This window comes from Teleopsis dalmanni, chromosome X (genome assembly GCF_002237135.1).
Source record: "Teleopsis dalmanni isolate 2A chromosome X, ASM223713v2, whole genome shotgun sequence".
NCBI classification, from domain to species: domain Eukaryota; kingdom Metazoa; phylum Arthropoda; class Insecta; order Diptera; family Diopsidae; genus Teleopsis; species Teleopsis dalmanni.
In genome coordinates, this window is record NC_051848.1 from 59,303,547 (window position 1) to 59,323,160 (window position 19,614).

General features: G+C 28.6%; 1 protein-coding gene across 3 annotated transcripts; it reads right to left on the bottom strand.

Moving 5' to 3' along the window:
- Positions 1–476: 476 nt before the first annotated feature.
- On the bottom strand, positions 477–8,214 carry LOC119687715 (ras suppressor protein 1). Of its 3 annotated transcripts, none has more exons than XM_038102131.1 (4): positions 7,983–8,214; positions 4,828–5,119; positions 881–1,502; positions 477–815 (listed from the first exon to the last, which is right to left on the bottom strand). In XM_038102131.1, exons 2-4 carry the CDS (start codon positions 4,961–4,963, stop codon positions 725–727), a joined length of 849 nt encoding a protein of 282 aa, XP_037958059.1. In that variant the 5' UTR covers positions 4,964–5,119; positions 7,983–8,214; the 3' UTR covers positions 477–724. The 3 variants fall into 3 exon arrangements, with proteins under 3 accessions (XP_037958059.1, XP_037958060.1, XP_037958061.1); XM_038102132.1 differs by having other exon boundaries at positions 673–815; positions 7,964–8,124; XM_038102133.1 differs by lacking the exon at positions 7,983–8,214 and adding an exon at positions 7,206–7,308 and having other exon boundaries at positions 673–815.
- Between the last annotated feature and the right edge of the window lie 11,400 nt (positions 8,215–19,614).

Genomic DNA, 19,614 nt, shown 5'->3' on the forward strand with positions numbered 1-19,614 from the left:
GCCCCTCATCGCCAGCGAAAACACAACAACAACCAAGTGCCGTTCGACACCTTCCAAAGGGACTTGACAAGCACATGTACTTCTTTTCGTTTGCGACAGTAGAAGTTTATTTTTTTTATTGAATTAATTCGTTAACTATACTTTTTTAAAAGAATGTATAAAATGATTTTAATCGTTAAAAAAAATTTATAAATTGTAACAAAGAGTTAATAAAAAATATTAACTTTGAACTGAACTGAACTGAACTGGGAACTGAAAAATCGAAAAAAGCCGATATCTTTTTCAGTTTTGCGTTCACTTCTGGTTCGAAATTCTGCATACAAAAACGTTTGCTTCACATGCTTATACTACTCAAGTTAAAACGAAACTATACATTCTTAAAAGGTTCTGATACATGACAATAAATACAATTCTCTATAACATAACATATAATATGATAGTATAAATAAAGTTGCAGCATTAAAAAAACACACATGTTACTAAATAGAAAATTCTTGCACTATATTTTATCTACTGCAAAACACTTAATTATAAAAGATGCAAGCATACCTCCATAATATTCTGTTATTCGTTAATTTTAGTTTTAACAATTAATAAAACATATGTAAATACGTTTAAACCACAGTTCGTAGTAAGGCAGTTAATTGTGTCATATACAAATTCTTTCATTTCCATTAGACAAGGCACATTAGTTACTTAAGATAATTAGATATTCTGCAAGCAGTTAAGCACGCATTCTGGATGCTTTCTTGCTTTTGTCGGCTTTAGGTGGTGGTGGTACACTACGTCCAGCTTGTATGTGACGGCTATAAATTCTGCAAAAAAAAATATTTTTAAATTAATTTTTAATAAAAATACCTCAAAGACACTAAACTCTTACATTTTATATGTTTCCGTTTTAATATATTCAATCACATGACTTATGCCCAATAGATACTGTTCAGCAATTGGCGTAACCCAAGGATTTTCTTCCATCTTCATCACCGATTTACTTCCAAGTAAATCTAAATGTCCTACTTCAGGTGGTAAAACTTGCAAACGATTATTTTGTATGTGCAATTCACGTAAACGTGTCAATTCACCAACTTCACGTGGCAGTTCTAGCAAATCATTGTCACGTAAACCCAGAATCTGCAAATTTTTTAAATTTCCTAGACCGTTTGGTATATATTCGAAATCGTTGTCACCCAAGTATAGTGCTCGTAATGACTCCATCATGAAAAAGTTGCCAGGGAGCACTTTTTCAGTCAAATTATTATATGATAAATCTAATACTTCAAGCATTGGAAATGCTCCAAACCCACGTGGCAAGCTATCCAGTCGATTTATAGACACGTTCAAAATGCGCAACTTTGGCATTGATGATAATGATACAGGCAACTCATGCAATTGATTATTAGATAAGTTCAAAATCTCCAGATTCAATAAATTTGCTATTCCAGGATTGATCATACTGATTTTATTGTGGCTTAACGTAAGTCGCGTTATATTCGACATGTTAACTGCAAATAAATATATTTAATTAAAAAATTAATTAAAAATGAAATGCTTTAGTAATAAAACAAATATTTATGAATGGCAAAGAAGTTTAGAGTGATCAGTGTTCATAGGCAAATTTTATAAAATAAAGTCCTTAAAATGATTTATAATCGACCAAACCTTGAATATAAAAGAGGAGAGTAACCACCTATCTCCTACTATTACTCCTATGTCTATTTTTATTGTTTTTATATAGAATATGGTTAATTGTTTAGCACTACACAATTACTGAATTTGTATAAGTATAAGTATAAGTATAAGTATAAGTATAAGTATAAGTATAAGTATAAGTATAAGTATAAGTATAAGTATAAGTATAAGTATAAGTATAAGTATAAGAATAAGTATAAGTATAAGTATAAGTATAAGTATAAGTATAAGTATAAGTATAAGTATAAGTATAAGTATAAGTATAAGTATAAGTATAAGTATAAGTTATAAGTATAAGTATAAATATAAGTATAAGTATAAGTATAAGTATAAGTATAAGTATAAGTATAAGTATAAGTATAAGTATAAGTATAAGTATAAGTATAAGTATAAGTACATAACCAAATAATTCATCCGTCACTTCTATATGGTTGTGTACCGTTTAGCAAAGCTTCAAACACTACTATTCACCAGTTAGAAATTGCACTGAGAAGACTTTTTAAAGTTCCTTGGTACATTAGGACGAATGACATCCTCAGGGACCTAAAGATTGATCCCATCAAAAAATACATAAAGGATAGACCCCTGAAATTATTTGCGAAATCTGACAGACTTACTCACACCGCGTTATCAAATCTCAGAATGGTTACAGGCTCCTCGGGGAGATATGCAGATCTGAGGTCAATTATTGCTTAGTCTGAGTGATAAACAATAATCCAGTTAAGGCGCAAAGAGGGGTTTTGAAAAAACCTCGCAGTTAAAAGAGAGTAAAAGTGCTCAGGTGCACTGATTCAACTAGCCGCAACATAATATAAGTAGTCCCCTTACATGGTTTCTCAATCAGTTGTGATAATACTCCACCCTGAGAAAGAAGTCAAATAATCATCAAGATGTTGGCATATTGGGGTTTCAAGCAATATGAAACATATCAATTATTGATATTCATGGAAAATTACCAATTGAAATACTTTAAATTTCATATGTGAACAATGTAATATATTTAAAAAACTTTTTTCTATAAAAAATGCTTGTATAATATTAGTTTTGTATTTATAGTAAAAGAATCAGGAAAACTAATATATCTCTATAATTTACTTAGGGCTTGTTAATGCACTCATTCAAAATAAATTGGAAAGACTAACAAGGACTAACAATTTATTTGTGAAAAAATTAGTAAACAATTTTAATAAGTGTTCTTAAGTAGACACACTAAACTTGTTTAAAAATCAGTTGCTATGTTCACAAATTGTTTGTACATACATGAGAAGTTCTTATTAAGAACAACAAATTTTGAAAATATTTATGAAAAATTTGTCACTTAACAACAACAAATTACATAGCAAAAAATACATGAAACCGGTTTTACAAACTATTTTATGTTTGCGTCACTACCCTTGTTTTTAAGAATTCACTATACACTGATTACTAAACAAAAATAGAATCTATTTTTTCAAATGCAACTCTGTGTATGGAACTCGTTTAGCAAACTAAATCCTTTAAGCCTGATTAGGTCTCTCCAAAGCACTGCCCAAGGGACACATATGACCCGCGGAAAATAAATATGCTTGATATATTTTGGTAAAATTACATTACTTTATTGGGATACCATATCCCAAAAAAATTCAAACCATTAAATTAATAAAACTAAATTTAACATTATCACCGTACCTCCAAATAAAAAAAAAACCATGGACGTATGCACTTGTTTCTGCGGCTCTCCAATCTGCACAGTAACTTGAATAGATCCGCGAACGTATCTAGTCTCGCCAGCCTTGATATGAACAATGCTACACATATGCCAAGCTACCAAGTCGCACTGTGTATATTCGATCTGCAGACATGTATGTGGTAAAACTATACCTTGTTTTAAAGTCTATTGCAAAGCTCATACTTGGTCTGTATACTTGTTGTGCATACATGTAGCATTGTCCATATCATGCTCTACATACATTACACTAAAATGCAATCCAAAAGTAATTTCATTCGTTAAACTACATTAAAAACATTTGAAAGAAAGATATCAGTTTCTACAGTTTTTCATTATGAAAATAAACCAAAATATATCAATACACAATTTAATCATCAATGAAAACAGTTTTGACTATACCATATATAATAAATCTTGATTTTCGTTTTCGAAGAAATAAAGCAATAATGTGAACTAAACCATTTGTAGCTACCGGGAGTTTGTTATCATTCCATGACGAAATGCGTGCAAAGATAAAATAAACAAAAATGTTAGAAGAATATTTATATATTTTTAAACTTTAAAAACTATTCAAATCATTTTCCATAGTATTTTGTTTAAGTATTTTTAAATATTAAAATAAGAACTAAATTAAAAAAACACAATATGCCGTCACCACTCAAACAGTCGTTCAATTTTGAGAAAATAAGACAGTTCAATTGCAAATAAGACAGTGAATGTAAACTCTACCACTTAGAATTACTGTGGATTTGTTACCATTGTACTCAAACGAGTGTGAGAAGGAAAATAAATTTGAGAGAATAATAAAATAAACAAAAACATATTGAAAAAATTAATCTTATTTTTATGAAATAATAAATTATATAAATATTGATATTTTAGAAAAATATATTTTTGCATTATTATTCTCGCTTTATGGCATAGATTTTTACAACAAATAAGAAGAATGAATTAAACCAAAACAAAATGAAAATTTGCTGATCATTTACACATATTCTTCTTCTGCGTTTTTCCATATATTTTTTCTTGCTTTACATTAAATTTGATTATTATTTAAATATAAAATTAAATAAAAATAAAAGTTATATCATTCATTTTATCCAAGTTTTTGCTATAAAAACAAACTTCCTACAGAAAAAAATATACAAAAAAAAAAATATATACACGCAATAGAAAAACATAAGCACACAAATGATCTCATACTTTATCGCCTGCTGTGCGTTTTTAATTATAGATATTTTTAGTAATTTTTTTTTTTTTTTATTTAATGAAATACTTTAATAATAACTTTTAATGTTAATGTGGTTTTGCTTGAATTAATGCTTTTGTTTTTAAACACTATTAGTTAAGTATATTGGCATGTGTTGTTATTTGTGTAGCATTTTTTTATCACTTAAATATTTAATATTATTTTCATTTGTTGCACTTACACAAACCGGGTAACTCCTCAAAGGAGTTAATCCCCTTGTCCACCAAATCAAGTTCACGATTTTGGGTTTCGCGTGCCTCATCCAGTACTTTTTTTGCCTTTGACATTTTGGCGTTGACTGGCAAACATTGACTCATTTTTGTTTCTCTATTTTGTTGTGCTCTATTTTATTTAAAAAAAATTCCACAAATTTTGAGTGAATCTTCACACTTCCCTATTATTGCCACCAGAGGGAAAAGTCTATTTTGTTATAGTTGTTGTTGCTGCTGCTGCTGCTGCTATTCTCTTGTTATCTATAGTATGAGTCAAAAATATTTTCTTCTTATCAATTTGCTCAAATTAAGTATTTTAGTGTTGCCATCATTCAATTTTATAATAAATTTTATAAAGTAATATAAATATATTATTCATTTTAATATATATTATAAATATATTATTCATATAAATATGTAACATAAATATATTATTTATATAAATATATATTATAAATATATTATTTATATTAATATATAAAGTATATATATAAGCCATGTGCGAGTTTGAGTAAATGGAAAATGGTAAATTATTTCGGTATGGTAGTGAATGTTGGTATTTACCACAATTTCCAGTAGAGTAAATTAGATAAAAATTAAGTAAATTAGGTGTTACGATTGTGAAAATTTATTAAGATCTTTAATAAATAAATAAATTTGAAAACTTTTAATCAAAAATAATAAATAAGTATTACAATTAACATTATTAACAGAATTACACATAAACAAATAAATATTTACATAAGAGCCGTGCAAAAAATCCCTGTCATATTTTAATTTAATTTACCTCAATTATACCTCAATTTACTTTATATCAATTATATATTACCTCAATAAAATATTTATATAAATATATAATATAAATATATTGTTTATAATATAAACATATATATATATAATATAAATATATATTTTTATATTAATTTATTAATATAATATAATTATTATAAATTTAATTTTTAAGTTTCAATTTTAATTTTAAGCTATGATTTCTTATATGCCGCAATATGACAAAGGATTTTTGTTAAAATAACCATAATGAGCAACTTCTTTCACTATACTATATATGGCAATAGAGTTTTGTTCTCGAGATAATGGGATTGTAAGTTAGATTATTATATATCAATATACAAAAAACAAATAAACGTGTCATGTGTTGTTGTAAGTTGTTCTTAATTATGGTTTGTGTAATGTTTATATGTTTAATCACATACTGGCATTCAACGTTTGTGAAACAATTTAAAAAGTTTACCACTTTAAAACTCTATAACTATAATTATATAATTATATAGCATAATTGAAAAAGTTGTTTAAAATTACGAGCATCGTAAAATTCAGTCTCCCTTTGCAATTTTCTAAGCTCTATAAATTTTTATAAAAAAATATAAAAGTTTGATTAGCTTTCATGTTGTTTATTATTATACTCATATATAATATATATAATTTTAAAAATTGTTTAGTTGAATTTCAATTAACCGATTTAAAACAAACTGAATTTTTATTTTTAAATAGGCTTTTGCTAAGCTAAGGTCTGATGATAAATATTAAAAATAACATATGAATAATTCAAAAACACAATGTTTTTGCAGTTAGAATTTAAACAGAGACTGCCAGAAGTCCACAATATAAGTATTCAACATAGAATTAAGAATAATCATAATTTTTTAGTAATATAATATAACATAATATAATATAGTATAATATACATCCAAAATAAAACCACATGACGACATTTATTTACTACCGCAATAAGCAAAACATTTTTTCTGACATTTGGTGTTTGATTTCATTTAGCCTAATTGCGTTATTACTTATTTTTAATTAACAAATATATTCAAAATAAAAAAAAATATACACAAATTAAAATTTGATTGCTAAAATAATTAAAATTAAAAATATAATTTAAAGTTGCCAGTTCCCCATTTTTTTAAATCAAAATCGTGACTTCACATTGCTTAAAAGGTCTCACTTATGGCGTTTTTAATTGGTAACTCAGATTAATAATTAATAAATTAATTAATTTATCTATAACACTCCAGATATTTTGTCAAAGTATATAAAAAAAAAACACAAAAGTTGTTAGCGATGAGAATAAAGCTTATCACAATATATAATATATATTATATTATCATGTTAATATATATATTATCACAATATATATTATATACATAAATTATATTATATATATATAATGTATTACTATCTTAATGTGTATTAAAGTTTACATATACAGGTGTATTTACTATAAACAATATTATTTTTTATTTATATAAAACTGTATGATGGCAACTCTGTCGTTTATTCTTTACAAGTAGTAAATAAAAATTCATTTGAGTGTTTATCATACACAAATTTTTGTTTTTGCTTTGTTTTTGTCTTCACACATGTTTAGAAACGCGATGCCACCCGGTTAATGTGGGGTTCAATGTTTCTGCATATGTTTTTAAAAAAAATTATTTAACATATAAAATATTAATATTTATATAGACCACTTTAATTCTTTTATATAAAATCTTTGAATTTTTTACAAATTGAATTTATCATAAAATTTTTTCTTTTACTTAAATAAAAATATATAAAGCAAATATATGACACACACACATTGGGCGAAATTTGCTGTTGTTATTTATTAAGAAGTAAATTTTTAATGTTAAATTTAATATAATGCAAATATTATTATTAAAATTAATAATATTTTTTTTATATGTTATATCTTCGGGAACTGACACTGACAATAACATTTAGGAAAAAACTTTACTTTCAATAAATAAAAAAAAAATAATTATTTGAATCTGTCACAAATTGCTTTTCTGCACTTGTATTTAAAATTATATGCAAATCAGGTCAAATCACATTTCAAAGCTTTTTTTCTATTTTCGAAATTGTGTATCATGTTCCCATTCGGTGCGGTTAAGACGATGCACCGAACTGGGTGACATCATTTCCGATTGAAACTAGAACAATACCAAGGTATTTTCTCGTTACGTGTATTGAATTGTTTTATATATTCAACTAAACTAAAAACAAATGTTATTACAAGACTTATTAAAAAAAACCGTTTAGCTAAGACGAAGGAAACAAAGCACTTGAGAGTTACATATTTACATATTCACAGCGGACATACACTGCAATCGAAATTGTCGCGATTATATTCTCCAGGGACAGACGACACGGAATGCATTCAATCAAGGATTATTTTATCATATAATAAATATTGTTAACAAATTTTTATTTAAACAAAAATATGCGCGTATAATACATATATATATGCATTTACATATGTATTCGTACGTATTTATATTACAAAATTCTTCTTGTAAAATATGTCCACACACGTCAAATTGTCTTAAAACACTATATTTTGTGTTGATAATATATTTTGCTTAATCGAACAAATCAAATCTTACAAAAATAGCAAGAAGAATGCGTCATGAATCTTTTAAATGCCCATGAATAAATTACAACAAAAACATGTGTATATATGTATATATATATATAAACTGCTTTGTTGTCGTGTTAAGTTTCCAATGTTGTTTTGCAATCTATGTTTATTTGATATAAAAATAATACAAAAATAAAAGAAATGTATGTGCTTAAAACTTGTTCGACTGCATTTCATTTTATGTTATTTAATTTTTGTTGTATAAAATCAACATGTTGAAAGGTTCTGGAATATGTAAAAACATTTTTAAAGTGCTTGTAATTGTATGCTAACACACAGTTGTAATTACCAACAATAACATAGACATAAACAATTCTATGTTTTTGTTTACTACAAACAATACAGGCAATGAGTTTATTAAATTTACATTTTTAAAGTCAACACTGAAATAATAACATTTTAATAGTCAGTGGAAGGATTGTGATTACCAAACTGTATACTTTCTACAGTTATAAATGTATTGATGGATTGATGAGTATTTATTTATTTGTGAGTTAAGATTAAAATTATTTAATTATTTATTTGTGAGTTAAGATTAAAATTATTTAATTATTTATTAATTATTGATTGTTTAATATACAAAACTATTTTCTTTATAACAACAATTTTTAATATATTTTCAAATAAATTTGTTTCGTCACAAAATATTAATTCGCAAGTAGAGATGTGAATAATTAAAAAAACTTTTTTAAAGTCACTACACAAAGTCACTTCACATTTTATTGATCACTGCATGTTGTCAATGTTAAATTCAAATGAATATTGCAGTGAAACTAAAAATGTATCAATGTAATAAGCAGAGACAAGAACACTTAATTCGAAAAGGTTGGGTTCAATGCTATATGGTGACACAAGCGAAAATGAAAACTGTACTAAGAGTAAATCGCGATATATGGCAAGATAGCTAGGTTTTTTAGATATCGGGCTTTAATGTTGGAGATATATACACGGAAACCATCAATAACAGCAAATAGACGAGGCAGATGATCAGTTGTTATTTTCTACTGTAGTGTTCTCTTCCTAGCGTTAATGTTTAATAGACTATTTCTTAGTCTTACTTTTAGAGATGCTTACTTGATTTATATAGTGATAAGTAAAGATGGTGCGTGTTTTTATTGTATTTATTAGATTGTCAGATTTCAAAGTCCAGCGTATGTACCACTGGCGAGAAAAGAATTGGAAATTTTAAAGACGTTTAACTCTACATTCTGGTAAGTATTCACAGTATCTAAGGGCTTGAGGGCTGTAATATATTTTTTTGTGTTTTAAAAGCATAATCCGATTATATGTATACACCAGAGGCGAGGCGTCGAATGGTTCAGAGTGTTCACTGAACACCTTAACAAAGCTTCCTTTTTAGATCTTTTTTTTTTGATTAGGTAAATAATCGCGCTATTTTGCTACTTAACATTTTTTATAATAGCTTTTCCAAACAGATTAACATAAACACAAAACGTACAATACAAACAAAATCACACATACATATGTTAGTTACACCCAACATTACTTATAATTAATAAAAGAGAAAATACGTTCCTTTTAAAATATACTAAGGTTCAAAATTAAAACTGCACCGCGTTGCTTACAAAGCATGCAAATGAAATAACATTCACATTGGGACTATGTTCAATATTGAACACACAACACAAAACATACAAACAAATATAAAAATAAAAGAGAAAACAAGCCCCGCAAAATATGTACGTAAAATAAGCATAACTCTTGAATTAATGCGTGCAAGCGGTTCAATAAAAAAGGTGAACCTCCAATGTTATGCAAAGTAAATACAAAAGAGAAAAAAATGACTGAGCGAAAATCGCTTTACATTTGACTAAAGGTTCAGTCGACTAAATTGAACCCCAAGTTCATACAAAGCGTGCAAATACAATCAAAGTCATGGTTGCCGTTTTATATGGGCAAATGGTTCAATAAAAAAACTGAACCACGCATAGTAAATACAATGTAAAAGAGTAAATGAATGCATGAGAGTTTCTTACTCTTATGCAGAGGTTGGAAATAAACCAAAAACAAAGTCATTATTGCAATTTTATACTAGCAAATGGTAAAAGTAAAGAAAAAAATTAAAGAAATTTGAAGTGAAAAATAATATTTAGAAATGGATAAATATGTGATTAAAGATTTGATTCAAATATCTTTTTTTAAACAATCTTCTAAAAAAAAGGTTTTAATTTATAAAATGAATAGACCAACTCCAGATATGAAGAATTTGGTACCTGTTGTAAAATGTCGATATCTGTGGTAAGTCGCCGTTTTCCTACAGCTACTTACCATAAAAACCAGTGGATCACAGGCTGCGAACATTTAAATAAATTGTTTTGTTGGTCTTGTTGGTCTATTTGCTTGTGGAAAGGATAAAACTTAGAAGTAGGGGGAAAACGTTATAGTTAATTCTGTTTTAATCAGATTGTGAACACCTTGCCGAAAAGCTGACGCTTCGCTACTGGTATACACATTAGGATTTATGCATAAGGGTTTGAAGGCCTTATAGTCCCAAATTTTCATTTATAAAAATTTTTTGATTCTTGATCTTAAACCTCGTTATCTTGAGAAGTAAGCTTTGTCAATATGTGACGTAGTGGAAAAAGTATACTAATAATGATAATGTATCCTTCGAGGACTTCAATAGAACGTGACAATTTGAGTTTATAATGCACTTAGGTATGACATCGCACTGTCATGACTACTTTAAAACGTGTCTAGTGCAATTATCACTAAAATATTAATCAACTCTCGCAGATCATGATTGTTAAGCAAGATATTTTCCTAAAATGTTTGGTGAAAAATTAAATCTAAAATATGTGCTAGATATATTTGTTTCTATAACTTATCATTATCATAATTGTAGATAATTAAAATTTGTATGATATTGGCGTGAACAGTGGCGTGATGTGATATATTTTGAAAAAATTAATGAATTTGGATTATAATATCTTGATGATCAGAAACCGATTGTTTCTAATCATATAGAGAAATTAATTATTGCCTATTATTTTTAAAAATGTTTATAAATGAATGTTAATATGAAAATAAAATAAGACAGATAAGATTAAGTTTTTCTTTATGTTTTTTTTTTTCATTCATTTAAAACACACCTTTCACTATAATTAAAAATTTGATTTTTATATCAAAATCGTCAGATTGTCTGTATAAGCTAATCACAAAAAATAATTTGATATAAACAAATATATTTTTCAATGAATTTTTACGTCATAATTAATTTGGACAAATAAATTATAATTTAACATTGAATCTATAAACAAAAAAAAATAGGCTTACCTAATATAGACACCCGTCACTTCTGTGTGGGGTCAAAGTAAAAAGCTATTTTCATATTCTCTACTAGAGCTATCTACTAAGACTTTCGACAAGAATTAATCACTGTTTTATACCTAAATAATTGGATACGGAATACAAACGTCTCAGCTGTCTTAAGAGATATCTTAGAGATCATTTCATGAGGTCATACCTTAAAATTTTCAATTTCAATTATAAGCTACTTTATAAGCTTATAGATACTATCACTATCAATACTATCACTATCATTATTATGAGGTAACAGAGAAAATTGTCACTACATCATAACGTGATATAAAGTAAGAGAGTCAAAATGGTTTTATTCAATAAGAGAAGTTAAAGCGTGCCTTCCTTATGAGAAGGATCGATTAATTATAAGACTATTAGTTCTATTAAGCCGAAATCAAGCTTACTTTCATGTTAAGTTTCACTGATTCTTTATATATCTCGCGCAAATTATCAATACCCACCCTTTGCTATTGTCTCCATTCAATTATCATTAATCACATTGAGAACATTACATTATTATCCAGAACTAAAGTTAACTTTAAAAATACTTTTAACGACTATATATAGAATGTTTGTTTTAGAGTCAGAAAATTAGAGCAAATGAGTCACATTCTTTTCATTCGATATATAATTTCATATTTTCTATACCAAATAATATCTTACAGTTCAACATTAAAAAAAAAGGTTTAAAACTATATCCTACAGCTGCAACTTTCCACAACCTTTTTAAATTTTTTAGGACTATAAATTCAAATGAGCGCACCCGATATTTTCTTCATAGCTTGGAATAAGTGTTTACTAATCTGAATAGATTAAATTAGATATAAACAGAATACCCTAACGGAGCGGAGCATCGCAATCATAGTAGATCCTTTGTGCTGCTACCGATCCTAACCGAACAAACAACATTCCGTCTTTCGAAAGAAAGTTAAAATGTCAGCCGTTGCAGACCTCTTAGTGTCTGAAGATAAATGAAATTCTCCTGTCTCACATCAAGTCTGTACAGTCACAATAAATTTGACTGGAAGTCTCGTCTGGTTTTAAGTAGAATCGAGAAGCTATCTTTCTGGATAGACCCTTTTGTTGAGATGATAATGCAGTCCGTGATTAAATATCCCACCAGCAACCTCAATTCTGTTCTGATGAGGCAGGATACCTTAGTGTAATTGTAGAGACAAATTAGCTCTTTAGCCTGACGATTTCCTAGAATGTCGCGCCAATAGTGACTTCTTTCGGCTGAAAACCATTTTTCAATCAGAAATTTAATTGTAGAACAACTTAATTCATAATATGGCTCCGGTTTACAGGACTGAATGGCAGATCCTGTCCTCACAAGACTCATTATCATTAACTCCTGTGTTACCAGGATTCCAGCAAAGCATCACTTTGTTTTTGCTTATCAGCTACTCTAGTGTGTCATAGCAATCTAACAGAAGCTTTGAAGAAAATTTCCAGTACGATAATGCTTTGATTGCTGCTTGATTCGAATAGAACTATAACTATAATTATTTATATAAAAAATTCTCAGTCCACGATAAATCAAACGACCTAACAGACCATTTACATTAATATTCTTGAAGACAGTAAAGCCTGGAATCCTGTATCGTCAGACAGAAATGTTAAGTTGGGAAAACTGGATCACATACCATAAATACTCGAATGTTGCACAAAGCTTTATTAATACGCTGAACATTAGCAGACTTGATCGTATTTCTCTCTCTCTCTCTCTACTAAAGTGGAGTTTGCTAAATTTCAGAGAAGAGAGAGAGAAAAATATTTAATTAATAAATAAAATTAATTTATAATTGATTGATTTTATTAATTTTTTCGTTATTTCAATATTTTTATCAGGTACATGCCGCAAATTCGGGACAACAACTTAGGATATCTAAGTTTGCAATAATCGCCGGTATGCCTGCCCTGCAGACAATATCCTATCGGTACAGTAATTGCATTGTATAATTAGGAAAGACTAAAAGGACCAATTGATTGCTTTAATTTATGGTATATATAAGAGTTTTTAGGGGCTAGAAGTTATCAATCAATTCTTAGCGAAAACTTTTCGTATCGTACCGCATCCACCACACTTAACTGGGATCGTCATGTGTTATGGGCTATCAAACGATAGGATTTTATACGAAGTCTTCTAAATAAATTAATATATAAATATATTATTATATATTCCATCAATATGACCTCGCGGGATATGAACAAAACTCGAAACTAAATATTATTTAATGTGAAATACCCCACATGACGAAAGAAGTTGATAATATTCATTGTTATTTGTGGAAATAGAAATTCCTTGATATTTTTAAATAATATATGATAAACTTAAGTGTTCGTTTTAATAAAAAAATGTACTTCAGCTTGTCGTTAACATCTCTAAATATTTTCGATAACAAATCTGAAGAGACTATGGATTAATAACTGATAGTCTTCAATAATAAGTTTGATTATTATTGAATCTTTTTGCTTCAAAATATTTTTAAATTCATTAATTTATTAAAACGTTTATTGTTATTAACGGAATGCATATTAAAATTCTTATCTTATTTTTTGGAAATAAGATAAAATTAATATAAAAACTTTGTGACTTCGTTAAAAATTCAATTTTCTTCATACTGGTAAAGATAGAATTAAAATTTATTGCAAAAAACCTTAGTAAAAAAATGTTAAGACGTAGAGTGTCATACGAAAGCATTTGTATTTTTGGATATCTATAAGGATCTTTACATTATTTTTAAGTCAGAGATAACATTTGAAATATATACTCCGATTTCTTTATCTTGTTCAATGATCCTTCAACAGAAATTAAGTTTTGGTCTTCAACTCGACGGCAATCCTTGGTTTTGTTAGACGCCGCGACTACTTAAGCTAGGGTCGTATAAGGTCTTTTTGAGACGAGGCTGAAGATTTTTATAACTGAAGATTTTGTCGACTATAGATTTATGTTCTCACTTTGCCAGCTATTAGCACCAAATTTGTTTAATACTTTTACAGTAAAATTTTTAAAATTAAATAAAGTACTAAATACTAGTAATTTTTGTATCCATTGGGGTGGAAGAACAGATTATACGGTGTGTTTCTCAAAAAAATGACACAAATACGGTAGATGGTTCATTGGACTAAAAATTTATATCTTGGTTTATATCTTGAGTTTACTCTGATATACAGGCAATTTAAGAAAACCACGCCAAGAAACATCTAATCAAATAATATTACATCTTCAACACAGTTTTCTTAAAATGCTTGCACAACATGTATGGTACAAAAGTCTGAAGGATTGACATCAACCAACATTGAGGAGAAGCTTTTAGAAACATTTTCGAAGATTTATGGTCGCGAATGTGTTGATAACCTGCTTCAAATTTGATAAAACGAAGAGCTCGACATAATTAAGTGTATAAAAATTCAGTGCTATCAAAGGCTTGGTCACTGAATTGGTTTTCGTACGGATTCATACGGAATGGAAAATACACCGACTAGAAATGTGTTCGATTCGGTATGCGTTAGTAAAGGATACAATAGAAGATGATGGAAGGATTACGAATGGATGAAAATACTCCGACTAGAAATGTGTTCGATTCGGTATGCGTTAGTAAAGGATACAATAGAAGATGATGAAAGGATTACGAATGGATGAACATACACCGACTAGAAATGTGTTCGATTCGGTATGCGTTAGTAAAGGATACAATAGAAGATGATGGAAGGATTACGAATGGATGAAAATACTCCGACTAGAAATGTGTTCGATTCGGTATGCGTTAGTAAAGGATACAATAGAAGATGATGAAAGGATTACGAATGGATGAACATACTCCGACTAGAAATGTGTTCGATTCGGTATGCGTTAGTAAAGGATACAATAGAGGATGATGGAAGTATTACGAATGGATGAAAATACTCCGACTAGAAATGTGTTCGATTCGGTATGCGTTAGTAAAGGATACAATAGAAGATGATGGAAGGATTACGAATGGATGAACATACTCCGACTAGAAATATGTTCGATTCGGTATGCGTTAGTAAAGGATACAATAGAAGATGATGGAAGGATTACGAATGGATGAAAATACTCCGACTAGAAATGTGTGCAGTTCGGTAACCGTTAGTAAAGGACACAATAGATAATGAAGAAAGAATTATATGACTAACGATATCAAGGTTTTGGGTGCTATCAAACAGAGACAGAATGCTACTGTACGGGCTGAAGGATGCTACTAGAAGCGATCAAGGACGGTTCACGTCCATGATAGCCAACTAAGTCAAAAAGTGTCTACAAGATGCTTTACGGGATTAAGTTATTTTGTGTATTAGTGTTTAGCTTCTGTTCCTTGAGGTTTTTATGAATAAATAATTTTTATAGGTAGAATTTTTATTAAATCCCAGTATCTCGATGGTAGTGAAATTGATCTTAGTGTCAATGAACATATATAATTTACTTTAATCTATCCAATTTAAAATATTAATGCTTTGGTTAAAATAGGCTATCGTTTTCACGGATCCATGCCAATAAAAACACTTTATTATTTATTAAAAAAGAGTTAACTTAAGCTGAAATATTTTTATTCGCATAACCGATCTGAGTTTAGAAAGGTATAAATTTTAAAATCAAAAATTTTAATATAAGCATCTATTGCCGTCTGTCAGTCCTTTTCACGATATCTTTGAAAGTTTGATGTCTGAACGAGTTTATATTACAAATGCTATAAATAGGTTTAAAACCAATATGGAGTGAGTAAAGTTCATAGTTTCATATAGTAGTATATATTTTCAAGATCGTACTTCGATAAGAAAAACTAAGTGCAACTGCAACATATTAATAAAAAATCGGTACATCAAATGAAGCACAGCGGGATGATGACGGTTATGGGGCAAATTTTTTATATTTATAAAAACGGATTATAAGATATGGAAGACTATTCTTATAGTAAAAAAAATCTTTAGTTATTAATAGCGTAATATCTAGTCATATACCAGATTAGTATTTTAAATTTTTAAATAAGTGATTGAAAAATTTTTACTCTTAAATTAGTTCCGAAGTTATGATGGCTTACTTTACCGATGGTTCAAATATTAGGAGTGGTGTAGAAAGTAAAATTTTCTCTGAAAGACTGAATATATCCTCTTACTATAGGCTCCCAGATCACTGTAGTGTATTTCAGGTAGAAGTAATTGCTAAAAGGTAAGCTATAGCTTATCTAGTCATTGAGTTCAGTTCAATTTACATCTAGGACAGTCTTTGATAAGAGATAATCAAAGTATCTCTAAATGATATGTCGACGCAGTTCAATATTTCTCTAATTTGAGTTCCCACTCATAGGGATATTTTCGGGAATTGCTAAGCAGACGAGCTAGCTGGATGGCGTGCTTCAGAACACCTAAACAATGTGGGCATATCATTAACATCATGCAAACTTGCACTAAATTCTTCCCATGCCGAACTTTTTAACAAAAGTTGGGAAGACTCAACGATATGCAGGCATTTGTATGCAATTTGCCTACGCTCCAATAAAAGAAAGTCAAACTCTCTCATTGAGATGACGCACAGAAATATCTGTATTTTAGTAGGTTTACTTACAGGTCATTGCATTTAAAGGAACCATAGTAGGAGACTAAATCTCCGTTTCAACCATACCTGCCGCAGTTATGGAGAGGACGATGAAAGTTCCTCCCATCTGCTTTACTTCTTTCCAGCACATGTGCTGCACCGCCTTATCACTTTAGGGACTTTCTTCTTTGAGAATCTTGACGAACAGCAAGACCTCCCTTTGATTAGCACTATAAGCTTTGCCAACGGTCTTAAGTGGTTCTAACCTTTGAGTTTACAATTATACGATAACACATTAGACCTATAGGTTTAAGTGGATCCCTTGGGATCGCCGGTATAACCTAATCTATGATGGTTTACCATTATTATTTTTTTCTTTTAGAAATTCTTTTGTTTTAAAATTTTAGAAAAATATTCTTATACATACGCTTATAATAATTTCCTTTATCTTCCAGTTAGATTTAGTGAAAGAATTTTCATCAACCAGACTTCGTTTTCTGTCAACAAAATCTTTTTAAATTGATAGAACGTAAAAGTATTAATGAGTTTTAGGCATCAAATAAAAGTAAATATTTGAGACTCAAACTTTTTTAACTATTTTAACTTAATTAGATTGCACATTTTTATTAACTGTTTTCGACTATAGAGTTTTTCCTGTAGATGTTTTCTATAGATTATTTCTTAAATATGAAAAATATGCTAAAGTGCGTGACCAATGCAAAAGGCAGGTCTTTGCTCTTGACATGTGCCGACATATCATACATCAACACATTACTGTCAACAAATAATTATTTTGATATACTATATATTTTGATATACAAATAAACATACTAAAAAAGTGATTAGAATCGATCAAGAAGAGTGATGTTATCTAATATCATAACAGCAATATGCCACACGTACGCTTTTTTCCTAATAGTTCTTTCTAGGCTCGATATATATGTACATATATATGTATATTGATATTTTAGCTTACATTGATGTATAACTTTTACATCAACCGGACGGTATTATAATCCCAAAAAACATATAGCACAACCTCCTTGTTGCCAAATTCGGTCTTAGCAAAGTCTGTAATCCTTTTTTTTTAGTGAAGTCGTTTTCATGTAACACTTATATGTGATCCATTTTCATAGCTTGTTCCCATACACATCGAACATGACTTGTTCGATCCATTTCTAGAGATGGTTATATCAAATAAATTTAAAGGCGTTTCGTCTAAGGCGTTTCGACGAATAAGTATCGAGGAAATGTATTGGGTTAAGCAGTACAATTATTTTATTACACTCGATAGGACCTACGAGAGGTAAGTAAATAAATTCTGATTATGGAATTTTTTTATTTTTAAATTTCATGATTCATAATACTTCTACAACATTTTTTTATAGTGCTACATATAAGCATTTTATTAAATTTTCTAAGTAGTGTTATGGTATAAAAGTGAATAGAACTTCAATTATTATGACTGAGAAATTATTTTAATATATAAAATAAGGCGCCTTATTGGTTTTAGGTGGATTCAATTCATTAACTTTTTACTTAATAGAATAGAAATTAATAATTCATATATAAATAATCTTGAAAAACTTCTGTCTTTTGATGTTGTTTTACTATTTTTAAGTATGCCAGTTGAATATACGATAAAAGTTATAGATAGCAAATGGTCTTAATCTTCCAAATGAGTTCTATGTGAAAAAGAAAGATATTTATAAATGGTTCTGAGTTTCCTCAAAACCTATCTATTCCTTGCTAAAGAGAAATCACAAATTACAAGAAATTAGACTGAATTTTCAGTCGGAAATGTGCGTGACAATAATGTACATTTCTAGTTTTACAAAAAATTTTATAAAATACAAATACAATAGAGGTCTGCTCTTACCTCTGGAATTTAAAACAAAATGTATCTTGAAACACTACTTCTTTAATAAAATAAAAATGATTCATTATATTCATTATTTGGAATTCATGATATCCAATTGGTATACTGGATAAGCACGACATATTTTCCTAATTCTATGTGGACCGATGGGTCCAATAATGTATATAGGTATAACAAAAAATAAATTAAGAACCAGAATCACTCTTCATGAGCTTGTTATAATGAGCCGATAAACATCTAGTCAGTTATCATGCAACAATTAACTCTACTCTAAGAGAGAGAAAGAGAGAGAGAGAGAGAAATTACGAAGAAATTAGGATGATCTAAAGGACACTTAAATCAAGTTTCCCGCTGTCATCATGTCCTTAATTGAAGAAAAATAATTACCAAATATAAGAAGTTGTATTATAAGGTTGTACGATTTAAGGAAACAACTGTTGGATATATGAATTATAAAAAAATATGCACCTTATGTAGATGATTTTATGTACCATTATCTTAACTTTAGTTAAGAGTGGTAGTAATAGTTACCATAAATGAAAAGAGAAAAAAGT